This window comes from Papilio polytes, unplaced genomic scaffold (assembly GCF_000836215.1).
Source record: "Papilio polytes unplaced genomic scaffold, Ppol_1.0 DF823980.1, whole genome shotgun sequence".
In the NCBI taxonomy this organism is placed as follows: Eukaryota; Metazoa; Arthropoda; class Insecta; order Lepidoptera; family Papilionidae; genus Papilio; species Papilio polytes.
Window position 1 is genome coordinate 3,154,010 of NW_013525224.1, and position 16,120 is coordinate 3,170,129.

The 16,120-nt window shown below is 33.8% G+C and overlaps 1 protein-coding gene across 1 annotated transcript in view; it reads right to left on the reverse strand.

Annotated features, from left to right (window-relative positions):
• Window positions 1-365: 365 nt before the first annotated feature.
• Window positions 366-16,120, reverse strand: part of LOC106101543 — a 52,044-nt gene continuing 36,289 nt past the window's right edge. The window contains exons 2-4 of the mRNA XM_013280792.1: window positions 1,391-1,537; window positions 833-982; window positions 366-587 (exon numbers count right to left, since the gene is read on the reverse strand). Coding sequence (XP_013136246.1) covers window positions 426-587; window positions 833-982; window positions 1,391-1,435 — 357 coding nt within the window. The 5' untranslated portion in view covers window positions 1,436-1,537 and the 3' untranslated portion in view covers window positions 366-425. The remainder of the gene's footprint in view (window positions 588-832; window positions 983-1,390; window positions 1,538-16,120) is intronic.

Consider the following 16,120-nt stretch of genomic DNA (forward strand, 5'->3'; position numbering starts at 1 on the left):
CATGAATAATATTGAGTGCTGTGGCAATATCTGATTTTTTTTGAATTGGTATTGTAATATGAGTTTTTGAGCGGGCAAACCCGAATAAATGACATGGCGGCGATCAATCCGGGTAGAGAGTGTTGTGCAGTTTTCACTAAAGATTGAAGAGCGGTGTTTATGATATTACGCGATTCTTATTTTATTATCTCCGACATACGCACGCCCACAATGGAGGATAGTTACCGTGTAGTGATCACTGGATTTAATTCTACAAACAGCTCGTTATTCCGACAAACTTTATTTTTCTTATCCCAACAAATATTTATATTGTCATTGGGATGCGATATTGGTTTGAATAAGAGAAAGAAAACATAAAAACAAGGTTTATTATTCTTAAACATATTTATTATACAATTGATTTGGGATCATTGTCACATTTAAAATTAAATAGGATCAACGCTAAGTGTAAGATTCACTTTCATAACTCTGCCGAACTTCTCCGTAAAAACGTCTGTGATTGTCCTGTACTTGCCGTAGAAGAATTTATCACGCATTACTATATGCATTAGTACATTCAAATCAATAACTGATATATTGTAAACTCCCTGAAAAAGTAAAAATATTGACATAGAAATAACCCAAATCAGTATCCTTTTATAATACCAGTTGCGAAATATTACTATTCTATCTTGTTACACATTACAGTATAGAGCCTTTGTGTGAAGAATTAACGCAATCATTTAAAACCATGACTTTTATGATATCTTAAAGTTGCAATTTTGACCTAAATATTTGACGTGTACGTCAGACAGTGATGATAAATAAATGAGTATTATGTCAGTCGCCTTACGTGTTTGACTTTGCAATCTCTACCCAAACCTTCAACCATGGCCAGAACCTCTTTCGCAAGCTGTTTCTCGCAAATGTTTCTCATAACAAGATTGATGGCCTGAGAGTATTTCTTTAACGTCTCATTCCAAGAAAACCAACGAATTTTTACCTGAAATTATAAGACGGTTTAAAATGCATTTTATATACAGAATGTATTATGAATGTTGGTTTACATGCATTTAATTGCAATCTAGTGAAATATACGAATCGAAATCGCCCCACTCTTTAGAATTTACCAGAGTTCAGGCTACATTAGCTACAATAGGGTGATGTTTTTCACATATGTCTAACTTTTGCATAGGTGAGCTAGAATGCACTAAGGTAACACGATAAGCCGGTAATCGTGCCACGCGACTGATCCGAATGTTCGCCGGAATACGACAGACTCCATCCGCCACGTGAAGCAGGACAACCACCACGCGTAGTCAATAAACCGTCCGTAGTCTATACACTACATATAGTCAAAACATCACCCTACTAACAGACATATAACGATTATTGTTTTTATTATACGTACACCAAATACACCAAGATCCTTCAACACGACAGCATGGAATATCATAGTAGACGATCCATTTTGTAACACTTCATGATCGACGGCTACTTTTACGAATGGTTTGTAGTTTTGAACCGCGTATGTTATTACTTTGACCACGTATTTACCCTGAAAATAGTCAAGAAATAAGTATACTGTTTTCATCTATTGTTAAAATCATTTATTTCGATCAAAATGCAACAAGGAGTCAACTTTTCACCAATGAAGTTTTAGATAAACATACCTTCATCGAAAATTAAATCGCTCTATTTCAATTTATTCGTGTCCATTACTTTAATTTTAGAAATCTTATAATACGGAAATGGTTTTTATAGTATCAGTAAGTAAAGAAATCGTATAAAGCAGACGAAATTCCTACATACAAGATAAAATGTGATATTTATCCAATACTAACATAGTTTCCTTCTAAAAATACTGCGGCCGATGTCACTAGCAGGGCGCACACGAAAATATAACGACATAACATGTTTCGTTTTACGATGTTTGGATTGTGATTGCCATTGGATAATTTAAAATTCATAAATTTATATGAACGGAAGTACAGTCAGCTGCAAAAATAAGTGTATATTTATTAAGCTACAGAAACTTGCCTACGATTTCTATATCATAAACATTCATGCGTATGTCTGTCCTTATGATTTCGACATTAAATATATGTTATTGAAGAATAAGTGCATACATATTCTAAACAACGAAAGCTTTTACAAGTTTCTACAGAGTTGTAAATGTATACATTTTTATGCAGGTGACTGTACATCGTTACAATATGAATCAAGACTAATAATAGTCCATACAGGAAACGCCAGTGTTAATGATGATGGAGATTTAGACGATTACCATGAAAGATAGCAATGTTCTAAATCAAGTTATTACATTATTTAAAAACTAGCTATCGCCGGCGACTTTGCGTGGTATTAAAACAAAACAAAATCAAGTAGCCTATGTGTTCTTCTACATTGCCCTCTACGACTATGCCAAATTTCATCAAGATCCTTTTAGCAGTTGAGGCTGCAAACGCTCACAAACATCCATCTAAACATTCGCATTTATAATAATTAGTATGAAATAATTATACGTATTATTTAAATACAGAAGAAAGTAATGAACACCAAAGAACCATTTGAAATACAGTTTTAGTACAAGAACTCGGTTCTACATTGATCATAATCAAAACCTTTTTCTTTGTCAAATTGCGCATTTATTTATAAAAAATTTAACACGAAATCCGCCTTCCAAAATTTTTAGAAGCATTACCATAATTTTACAACAAACTAAATTAATAAAAAATACGACAAGACCGTGTTTTCCCCTAACAAAGCAGAGAGAATTAGTATCTTTTTTGTGTCTGGAAGTAAGGTTGATATTAATAAAGTCGTCGAGACAGAAATACTCTGTAGATGGTACTCCTGCGGTTGAACACACGGAATCCCTAATAAGAGAGGCTTATGGCGAATAACATCTGGGCCCGAGGACGGCAAACACTTGCTGTAAACACGAGGTTACAGTAAGAAAAATGTTTTTGTTCCCCGAAGCTTTCCTTATATTTTGTCATATCTCGTGTTTTGTGTACATTGCCCCGGGGAGATGCAGGATCTTGTTTATTTATCTAACTAGCGTTTACTTTGTGTAATACAAAATCTTTTTGAGAGTGACGTTGTTCGTGAAAGTTTAATCTTTAGACAGGTTGTTGGCCGATTATAAATAAATTAAAATGCCGTCTATTTCAGTTGTTTCGAAGAAAATAAATCATTAATGTCGTAAATTCTGACCATCAGACATTTCTTTTTTACAGTTGTCTAAGGATTATTAAATGTATCAGTAAAAACCCTTAAAATTGTAAAAATCCAGATCATAAAGGTGATTACAAATAGATGTCTTATCTACAAAGTTATCTACCGAGGGAAGGATATTTATTATATTTTTGCACCCGCTCTATTGTCAATTCTGGCCACGTCTTGTCTGGGGCGTCTAATTCTGCTCCTAATTTTGTACCTTATCGACACCCCGTATACGAGAGTTAATATTGCGAGAGAATTCTTAGAATTCCGCACTAAAATGTGTTAAATGTTAGGATATCCTTGTTAATTAGTTCTTAAATTCCGTCAGAACACATTTTTATCAAAAAGGAGCGTAAATATTCTAAAACTCTACAAACATTAACTAAAACACACAATGAACTGTGTAGACGTAAAGATTGAGGCTATGATCGAGATATATGATGTGGTTTACGAAAAAAATACAATTGGTATGCTAGAGAACGCGGACTATTCTCGACATGCGCGAAATGAAGTCGGTAAAATATCTTAGACATTTGTCAGTCGATTACCTGAGAGGGAGCCTCCCTCTATAATATTACAAAATTCAACGTCCCCTATAACGTCTTACTACGCTTATGAATATAAATTCTCATACCAATCTCTTTTTAGAGGTACGTGTAGCGGTAATAGACAATACACCTTACCCCTCGCCGCTTTGTTTGTTCCATTATTTTGATAAGTTCTTTTGATTTACGTTTTGTTATCCCTATACTTATAAAATTGGGAGGCCTATCGATTATTCTTCATCACTTAGAACCAACGCAAACAAGTTTATTTTTGTCTTGCAATGTCTTGCTGAAAGAGGTTCAAATCAAAAGCAATCAGTGCTAGATCAAATATAACCTCGATAGGTATTTTTATATCAATTTGCACTTTTAAATTATAGCTGCAAATAAAATGACTAAAATTGTATGCCACTATTTATAATACTACGCTTATGGTTTACGATGACTGGGGTATTCTTATTTAGAACGCTATATTCAACTGAAAATCCAAAATCTCCCAATACATTTCGGTTTTCTTATTACGTCAGTGATTTCATTTTTTTTATCTTCTAGTCTCTTTGTTTCATATACCAGTGGCTATATAAAAGAAGTTCGCACATAAATCTCCATCCATTAATACTTAATTAGCGTGTTAATTAAGGCGAGTCAAATTTTTCGCAATTATACTGTTCGTTGAATTGAAATGGTTTCATTATGCAAATTATAATCAACTGTTAAAAGGATTGCAACGTTCTGGGCTCGTATAATTTTGCGTGCGAAATTCTGCGGAATTTTTATGTAATTGTAAAGACATTAGGTGGTTTAGCGACAGATTTGAATAAGTTCTATTTGATAGTCGTTTCTGAGGAAGTTGAGTGAAGAATTTTAATAGGAAAGAAATTGTTAGGAGACTCGAGGATCGCGTTAGCGTTCTTGGGGAACAATGCTCGTTATATTGTAACCCCTCTTGTCTACGTTTATAGAGCGGCAATTGAAGACCGTTTTCATACTCGGTCTTGTATTTTCAATAATGGTGCATAATGCGAATTGTATATATTATTCAAATTTTTCTATCGGGAACACCAGTATCTATTCTGAAAGTGTAGTTGGCAGTAGAGGGGAATTGAGAGTCATAAATATTGGAATAAAGCTAAATCTAATAGAGTTCAATTTACATATGGTTTAAAGAAAGATTCTGATAGATAATTAATTAAATTATACTACTTCTCGTTAGATAAATATCTCATATAAACAGTAACAAGACGCCTTTAAATGAAACAAACAAATTAGTATTATTTATTCGGGTCTAAACTTATTTATGAATATTTACGTCGAAATTGTACATAACATCTGACATAAGTAATGTAATTTATATTAAGGTAAATTCTGTTGGATTTAGTTTAGGTGGATTATACGAGATCCTTCCATCTAAAATAATCCACGGGGATTAGTCGTGTAGAGCTCAGCGATATAATAGTTAGCGGTTGACGCATCCGGCCGCTCTGCCGCTTACAAGGCTCATAGCCTAAAATTTCTGACGCACAAAGGATGTGGATAACCCTTGCGGAACACAGATCCCAATATTGAAGTACCTTTAACAATATTCTGTGGTATTTTGCAGAATTTAATATAATATTCTCTTATTCAGTTTAAACATTCTATGACAGTATCTACATCAGTCAATTATGAAAAAGTTTTGTAAATAAAGTACCGGTGATTTTAGGAAAAGGCATAGTAGTAGACAGTGGTTTTGAAAAAAATGTAAATTTTTGCATATAACCGAACGTTTCCGGTAGTAGTTAGTATTCATTTATTTCCTAAAACATTATTGGTAATGACTAAATAGATCTAAATGGGATTATAAATACCTAGACTTTTGTTAAGTACCTACTATGAGTTTATTGCATTGCAAAATAGTTTTTAATTTTAATGTCAAATAATACTTTAAATAAAGATACGTCATAGTATTTCTTGGAAATATTAAGCGGTATAAAGGGCCTTACGCCTCGCGTCTTTTGAGCAAGAGAATGTTTCACTAAATTGACGTTGAACACGGGATCATGCGTTCTTTTGATATGGTAATCCTGCCTTACCCTTGGGCAATAATCGATTATTAAATAGGCATAAATCGGCATGATCAGTGCGAAACCCTCGAGATCCAGTGTAAGAGTCTTAAGCGGATTCTTTATGAGCGAAAAAGGCCGATTGTAGGTCAAATCCAGGCCTGTTGATCTGCGAATAATTTATTGAGAATGTTTCGAGTGACTAAACTTGTCGAGTATTTTTCTTTGGTCGGAATTTCTTTTGAAAATATGTGCATTAGAAAATATTGAATTATTTTTATACACTTTTATAGTACTTTCGTTTTAGTGTTGTGCTTTCTTGTGTATCCTGATTACATACTACAAATTTTGAATGAAAATTTGATGACAATTCAAACGATGGTTCTTATGCCATAAAAATCTGTTACCAAGTTTCATGAATTTATGAGCTAAAGTAGCAAAAGATTTTAACTAATATAAGGGCTGCAGTAGAAAACAATCAAATTGTTTCTTTTTAATATTCTAAGCGGGTGCATATTCAGCCAAGTGGAGGGGTCAGTGACCACTCGAGACGACGACGTAGCGGATTTTATCTCAAGCCCGCCGTGCCGAATATGACGACTTTTTTACAAAACCTCCAAAAGATGTCTGAAGAGCCCGCTCCGAGGAGAACGCGAACAAAAATGCATTACGCCGCTTCGTCGCAATTACGATATTACTGTTCGCTCCTGTAATTACATCAAATAAAAACAAAAATGCTCTATCTGATGTACTGCTTTGGTGTTATGTACTCATGTGCGGCACATTTGCAATTGTTAGGAAAAGTAAAACAAAACGAGAATCACTTCGATTCTACCACATATTTTCGAACACGGACAAGTGTTCGAACAAACACTGGCAATATGAAGAAAATAAACAAACCTTATTGGAGTTGGGAGTCGCATCCCAGTCGCGTCCTGAGCCTGATCGGAAATTCCGTTACCCGCAGAGGGAATCGACTAGTGCGAGCGCATTTGGTCCGTTTGAACTTTCCTAAGTTTGCCGTCGCGGTGCCGAACTCTTCTATGTGTATGTAGGGTGACCATGAACACATACTGTGTGAAAAATTAATACAATCGATAATGTAAATTATAGAGCCAAGAGTTAAAAAAAAACTTCCATAAAGTTGGATTTTAAACCTAAAGACCAATATTCACAATTTCATATTTCCTATACAGTATTATGAGCAAAATACAGATGTAGTTAAGTTTCAAGATGGGAAAACTGATGAACAAAAATTGGGTCACTCAACTGATCGTATTCCTTAGCAAGTCTAATGCCGTTTAACGTTTACGTTTTGGTAATCATTTAAACGATCAATCTCAAATCATTATAAGTTTTCCAAAAAACTTTAAATTCATGGTTATCCTACATTCACTTCAGCGAACTGCACGTGATTGAATTCCGTACGTATAAAAGTTTACGTTTAAAGAGCATAGTTTACATTCTTACTCCGCGAAATGGCGTAGGATATGCGTCAACTTGCGGCTCGTCTACGTTTTATTAGTTCTTCAATTTAAATTCAACATTTTCAAACTATCTCAATACATATTCGTTACACACATTATAAAATACAAAATTACAAAAGAACTTCATACAAAGTTTATAAATCGATAAAAAATGCAACTAAAAAGCAGAGTAATTTATTAAATTACTGTAGATTTGAAAAATAACCTATATCTGTTAGGTCTTCTAACTTTTAAATTAATTTAAACTTTAAGATACGTTAAATAAATTGCCTTTATTGTAATGGAATTTTGATATACCTCCTATAGCGTATAAAGTAATAGACTTTAACGTCAGATTTTTAAAAAAGGAACAAGTATAGCGTGTTTTGTTAAAGTACTAACGTGTTAATCTAACGAAGTTATCGCGTAAAGAGTGGTTGTCGGAGAAAATTGCTCAATCAAAGATTGTTGAGGTTAGGTCAAGCGTGCCGTGCCTCGTAAACCACATAATGGCTAGTCGCTCCACAACAACGTATTTATTACCTCTGCCTTATATGAATATTTATGTTGACGATAAAAAATCAGTAAAAATTAGGTTTACCTTAATCTCATTTATTACAATAAGCTTAATTTCGTCGTAAAAGCAATTAGCTTTGCCCATGACCTTAATCTCGGATCTCTGAGTTATAAAAGCTTTATCGATTTAATAAAAAAGTTTCATAAGTTTTCACTGCAAAATAACTATACATTACACATTATTGCCATCTCTGTCTATTCAAAGGGAGTAACAGAGACGTCAATACGTAGATGTGTTTTATTAAATACAATTCAGTATCGACTTAAAGGTCAATCGGTAAAAGAAAACAATATCCTGTCCCCTAATGGAATCCGATCTAATGAAATTCACTGATCCCGGCTTTATTATTCGTCTGTTTTATATAGGTAGTGGAAAATAAAAGAAACATTACTACTGTCGTTTCATTAACTAACGTTACTTAGTGAAGGCAAAGTTGAGTGAGAGCTCCTACTTCTCCATAACAATTACGGCACTCGGAAGTAATAAAAGTTCTCTTTTTTCCGTACGTGACGCAGAAATCAGCCGACTCTTATGGACGTGTTCTGCATCGCTTACCTACGCTTTCCCTTTTATTTTTCCTTATATTTTCACTCGCTTACCTTCCATCCGTTCTCTGTATTACTGATGAGCGCAACAGATGATTAACTCTATGAATTATTACTCAGGTAGTTATTTTAATGACCTCATTTTTACGTGGTTGTACTTTTTAAATTTGAATGTTCCGAGTTTGTTTAAAACGACAACAAAAAAAATAAGAAACATATAAAACTTTTTCATAGCGACTTTTTTTAATTATATCTTACGAAACTGGAGATGTGAAAACGTTGATTAGGGGAAGGGATCGCGGGATAATTGCATTGCTATGATTGATGTCTTTTGTCTAAAGAGACACGATAACCAAAACTCCGTAACGAGTTCCCCTTCCCTCTACCCTCCGTCTCTACCCCTCGTGCACGTGCAAATCGGATTTGTCTAATTTATTGGCCTGTCTAGAGGCATTGCGAGATGCCACGGTTACTTAGCTCTCGACACCTTACTGTAATAATAAGATCTCTAGAGGGATTTAAATTGAATCCCGCTGCAGGCTCGGCTCAAGTGGATATTTAAGGCGAGCGTCGCCTTCAAGACACAATCATCTTTTTACAAAGGCTCTCGGTAAATAGAAAGATAAACAAATGCAATTCCCTTTTATTTATACGTCCGCGGTCCTTTTAATTTCCACATATATACCAATGTTTTAAAGAGGAAAGATTCGTATTTTCGTATGTATTGAAATAACTCAGAAACTACCGGTTTTAAAAATTATTTCACCGTTAGAAAGGTTATTTAGTTAGAGAAATTTCGGATGAAGTCTCAAGCAACAGCTAGTGTTATTGTTTTTTAAAGTTTGACTTACGTTTACATTGTTATTAGTGTAAAATTGTCCCATATTAAAATAACTTCACGTTTACTTTAAAATTATTAAGATTTACGTCAATACCTTTACATAAATTTAGTCAAAATTCAAAACAATATAGGAAGTGCAAAATTAAATTGCCAGTGATTTTTTGCAGAACCTGTTAAAAATTCCTTTGTTTTAATAAAAGCAAAGAGTAGGTGTACAGCGTTCGCCCTTCAACGATGTATCAGAGAAAGACGAGGGTGAAAAAGGGGCAAGCACGAAATGAAAATAAACGTTTGAACGATCGTTTGGACCCTTTACTGACCTGACGTGTAAAAAGTAGGAAAATATTAATATAAACATTGAACTGAACAACAATTTAACGGTTAATTACTTAACAAATAGCAGGATTCGTTATAGATTGCTATTTACCTAAGCTTTATACTGCACTATGCTTTGCCAGCGACTCCGTCCGCGTGGAATTAAAAAAAAACACTAAAGTAAGTTGTCCATGTGTTCTTTCTCACTATCCTCTACACCTATGCCAATTTTCATCGAGATCCGTTCAGCGGTTTAAGTTACAAACTCTAATAAACGTCCATCCATCTATCCTTTCCTATTTATAAAATTAAGTGGATAAGAATGCAGTATTCGGTAGAGAAATACAATCTGTATTAAATTTTTATTATCAGATGTTACATATGAAATTAAATTGTATCATATTGAAAGAAACACAGTCAAAAGTTATAAATAAAGGCTCGAAAACTGTCACAACAAGAAGTCGCAGATTACCTTAAATCCACTGGTACCTTGTTTGACAAAGTTACTGTCAACAATAGTGGATAGATACTTTCGTTTAGTTCGGTTAGCCAATCCTTTGGGACTTTTTTGTAAACTACCACTGACAGAAATTCTAAGTGTCAACTTCTTGATATTATACCAGGGTAATAATAACCTAACTTATTTAAAGACTAGTTGTTGCTCGCAACTTCGTGAAATTAAACAATAATTATAGCCTATGTTACTCACAGATAAATTACCTTTCTTATGGTGCAATAATTTTTGAAATCGGCCCAGTAGTTTTTACGTGAATCGAATACATGCAAAAGTCCAAATCCTTCCTCTTTATAATATGATGAGTATGAGTATGAGTATAGAAGTATAGATATAGATATAATAAATTATTATCTTTCTTAACATAACACTCATAAACTTCATAAGGGAAAATTAAAAAAAGGTTGCCTATAACATTCCCGCGTACATCACCTACCTTTTAGTGAAAGTCCCGTCTAAATCGGACCTTTTAGAGACTACCCGGAACAAACGCCGCTAGCGGACAGATTGACTGACAGACAAACAAATATTTAAAATGCAATTTTCGTTATTGGCAACGCAAATACATCTTCTCGAAATCAGTGATATTACTTCCGTTATTACATACAGTCCAATTAAAATAATTATACGTATAAATAGATGGTTAATTCCAGAAAAATATCAATTCGTTTGAACTACGTGCGACCTTTCAAATATAATAGGCCGTCATTACTGTGCAAATGTCTCAATTAACACAGAAAAGCGTGATAAAGGCGACAGGAAATAAATTGGTGGCAATTTATTTAGTACGACAATTTACTGAGCTCAAATCACACCATATCCACTTGCCATTTGACTAGCTTCGCTGTAGTTATTATAGGCAATGATATTTTAGTATACTGATTGTTGCAAAATGTTTGAGTAATTCAGTTATATTTTTAAGAATTATGATTTTACTAAAAACTAGCTGTTGCTCGCGACTTCGTCCGCGAGAAATTAGTAAATAATAAAAATATAGCATACAAGTATGTTACTCACTGCACTGATAACGAACGTAGCTCTTTTATGGTGCAAGAATATTTGAAATCGATCTCATAGGTTTTGAGTTACTTTAATACATACAAAAATAAAAAAGTTTCCTCTTTATAATATTAGTATAGAGGTATGGATATAGATTAGTTTATCATTAATTTTTGACTGCGTTATAATTTTTTATTGCAGATATTAAGCAGATTTGTTGTAACCTTTCAAAATTTTGCACCAAGTTATAAATTTCTAATATTTTTAATCAAGATATCTCTCCTAGCTTATTTTATAGGTGACGTCATAACTATATAACTTTTTCTCCTGAATACTGACTGGTCCCTACGTCTAATCTAAACGGGTCCGGGTACCACACCTTTCGTGATAACAAGGCTTGGGTCGGATGCAGTGGCTGTACAGACTTTGTTATAACATTATTTACAAAAATAAAGTTTCAAGATCCCTTGGAAAATATATTATACACATTATGTTAAATTTTAATAATTTTGCAAATTTCCCTCACAACAAATGTAATGTTAATAAAAAATCTACTTTATAATCTGTCCTACACGTGTGTTAACTGTCGATTTTTAGATTATATTTACTTGAACCGGCATAAAAGTGTAGATCATATAAAATACGGTAGCGTCGGCACAAACATTTACACGCGAGCTTTAAGCTCAGCGGAGTTAGATCGAGTGCTGGGATCAATTAGATTTTTATTTGTATTCAATATTCGCTATATAGACATGTAGATATGTAAATGTACGTGAGCAAACACATCTTTGATATACTGCGGAGTATTTTATATGCAATATTGCACCGTTAGCATAACAAGTTAAAAGCTTGTAGTTGTAGGTAGCAGGCATAAGATTCTTTGATTTTTATTATTTAAATGGCTTGTTATATTGTCATCAGCGACTGTTTAACTATTCTGATAATCTAATAAAATGATGGTATGAGACTTTAGTAGGCAAAGGCATTGTAGGAAATTAAGTGCAATTTGGTATCAAGACATTGATAAGTAGTTGAGAGCGGTGAAAGTTGAAATGATCGTTTTGAACCTAATTTTTCTATTTTTTTTAAATGAGCATAATAAATACGGCATAAGTCATGTGTAACTTATAGTTGTATTGATTATTGTATTGTTTGTTTGTGTTACTGAGACAATAACGGAACATTGGAGTTGCAGTATATCCGCTGGCTATAGCCACTCGCACACAATCTCGAGAGGCCATTCTATGCGTCGTCAAGCAGTAATGGGCGAGAACAAATGGTTCTATTTATCGTAAAATCGACACTAAAAATGGCGTAACACATCCTTTCGACAAAACAAGTAGTAAATTTTATACGGTTTGTTCGATGCGGGTCTCGAACGGTTATTGTTGATGGAAGACGTTATTGTGCTCGAGTAATTGAAATCGATAATTTACACCTTTGACTCCACAGTTTACCTATATTTACACCCGTGCTTACTGCTTGGGGAGATTGAATTTCAAATATTATAACTATACTAGCTTTTGAACGCGACTTCATTTGAATGCAATTGCAAAAACATACAACAAACAAGTAGATGTGTTTTTCCTATCTGTTTTGAAGATTAGTAACTATCATCCTTCCAAACTTTCACTTTAATAATATCAGAATGAGTATGATTTGAAATAACTCACATAATCTAATATTCTCACCTACAAATCAGTAACTTATGTCACAGGCATTGCCTGACTTAAAATAAAATCAGTTTTATGCATACAACGATATTTAAATCATGTGTTTATACTCGTACTTATTGAAGTACGCGTATATAGATATTGGATAGATTAAATTTGCTCAATAACCTATTGAGGTTAATGAGCAAATTTAATCTATCCAAGTTTAACAAAAGGTTTGCGATATGATTAGTAGGTTGCTACTATGGTTTATTAGGCAACTATTCTCTACTACCCTTAAAGGCGGGAATCACTTAGAATAATGTCCCGTCCCGTACTATAAAATAACAATGGTCCATCATAATGAAAGTACATTTAAATTTATGGACATACATATAGTAATATTGTACTAACGTTTATTATTAACTTGTTTTCTATTTTTGTGTGGGATTCGTAATAATCAAAATAAACAATATTCAGCAATTATATTAAAAAAGTAAAGTTGTTTTTGTTGAACCTTATATTTAGTTTATGAATAAGAAATCTGTAATTGTCCGTTTTAGATCCAGATACAAAATTGGAGTAAACTCGATTGAAGCGGGAAGTAACAGCAATACTGCATTTCCACTGAATACGAGCAATGAACGAACTATTCCATTTTGGTTTATTTTGGATTAGCAGATTTTGGTATTTTAAGTGATCGAATACCATAAACTACAATTCAATCTACTGTGGCATAAGTTGATTTAATTAGGATGAAAATGTGTATTTACTTGAAATGTGAAGTGTATAGTTAAATGGAACTAGGATAAAAAAATTCACGTCTGTAATAAAAATAACTAATGAAAGATCCATAACAAAAAATCCTTATCTTACTAATATGTTTAGATGGATGGATGTTAGTGTTTGTAGCCCAAACTGTTGATTGGATAACAATGTAATTTTGCATAGATGTCTAGAAGAACACATAGGATACTTAGTTTTGTACTTTTAATTCCGTTCGGACAAAGTCACGGGCGAAGCTAGCAATAATTATTAAAGTGTGAAACTTAAATATTCCATTTAACCCGCATGATGGGTCTTTGGAGTAATAACGTTAAACGTATGCACGGCCTTAACAAATTGCGCTGCAAAACGGCGCAAAAATGGGATAAAAGCCCCAAATTTATGTCCACAGCTCATCGTGGACCATTAACACGTAGCAGCGGTTCTGCATAATACATTAAAGTGTCGCGACATCGCCGCTGCATTATTATTAACGGCGTCTGTATCAACACGATTTCAATTATTCTGTTCTCTTATGAGCATCAGGTGTGAACTTGCGAGGGGCAGCGGGTAATAGAACAAAGCGCTTTGTTTTTACCTACATTCATGTCTGCAACTGTATCGACCAAGGGAAAACTAGTAGAAGGATATCTTCGCTGTGTATCGTGTGTTTTATTAATACGTTTGAAGTCGAATTTTTCAAATAACACTTCTAGAAAATTCAAAGCATAGAATGTGTTTTGTTATTTTTTCATATTTTAAAAGTGTAACTGATGAAATTCATAGTAAGTGTACGGGCTTTTTATTATTTGTGCAGTGTAGGTCAAAATTTTCTTTTTTATAAATCTGGTCACGGCCCGTTGTAATGAAGTGAGACGTTTGTCACGGAAACTGACGGGATCGCCTTTAAGATCGCGATAAAACACAAATTTACTGCCGTCGTAATAACAAAAGGTATTTTCTTTAGATTCGTGAAAATCAAAATTTCAACGCTTCTATGTACAAATAGCTAAATTTTAGTTAAAATTTAAATTGTTCATTTTAATGTATCCAGGGCTTTAGCATTATTAAAATTCATCTTAAAAAGCCTAAAGCATTTTTTTTATTTAAAGCTGAACGAATTGTAAAAAATGAAATTCCCATTCTGTACAAAAGCAAAAATCTCATCCGGAAATGCAAACGGAATCGCACATGGAAAAATTTCCAGCGAATTCTTCTATCGCAAATTGTATTTGAAATATCCAAAACGTGAGATGAAAGCGAGCTGTCCGAATCTAGATAATGCAAATACAGGGCAACGGCGCGCGGCGGCCGATGCGCTTTGCGTACGCGGGACTCTTTTGATGGCCCCGCGGCCCGAATAACATTTCGCTTTATCAAATACCTGGTTACAACGAGGGGATCTGTCTGCTTCTAAAATACTTTGATATTTCTCTGCGAATAAATATTCTACTTACATACGTTATTTAATTCTGTGTTATAATAATACGTTATCTAAACTATTATTTTAAACGAGCTGTCGCCCGCAAACTTCTTTAGAGCAAAATTCGACCACGTTAAGCCACTTTGACAACGCGGAATTAAAAAAAACATGCCCGTCTATGTCAGCATCCCCTTAGTGAAAGTCAGACAGACAGACAAAAACAGAAACAGACAAACAAAAATTTTTAAATATGATTCTCTTTATCAGCACCGCAAAAACTTCTCAAAAACTGGAATGTTTCTTTTGATATTATAAACAGACACTTCTATTTTATTATTTGGTATGAGTTGAAGAAAAATATAGATAGGAATGATTTGAATTTTTGTATGTCACGAATAAACTTAAGTACTATACTGTTTTCAAACATTCTTTCGCTATTAGAAAGTCATATTATCACTAGAAACATAGGCTATTTATTCCTAGCTAACTATTTGATTCTTTGCAGGCAAAAGTTTGCGTGTAATATCCTGGAAACTTTTACCCAAACGATAAACAAGGAAGAGAATAAGAATGAAAATAAGCTGAATCGATTTAGTATCAACAAAAATGTGTTAACGTCTTCATAAAACATCGCCATCAACCAAATCCGACATCAAAACTGAACGATTCCTTGTTTCGTTATGTCGGGAATCAATAAAAATATTACAACGCGCACTAAAAGCTCGTTATTCTATGAAAAAATAGCTTTTAACGCTTTTATAAACCTGCTATTAGCTATAAAATTCGTTACAGTATAATAAATAAAATACGGCGATTTCCGACACGCCAATGTTTTATTCAGTTACGTGCTAACGTTGCCGATGAAATTTTCAAATATCATACTTTAAGACATGTTATGGTTTACTTTAAAGCATACATCTTTGACTAAACTATCGCACAACTGTTTATTCTCGCTTTGATTCCTATAAACTTAAATGGAAGAGCGAGATTTTTAGTTGTGGAACTAAACAGTTGAATGGGCTGCGAAACAATCGACAATCGTTGTTGTGCGAAAGTTTAGCTAAAGGTGTGCATTCGCTCTTATAAAAGTAAGGCCATAATGTTCAGGCTATAAGAGGTAACGACAAAAATTACATACACACCTCCGAAAGGTGGACAGAGAGGTCGAGCGGAGGAGTAACGTACCCCTTCTCGATTCCATTTCTCCGGTAACTAGCGATGAAGTTGAG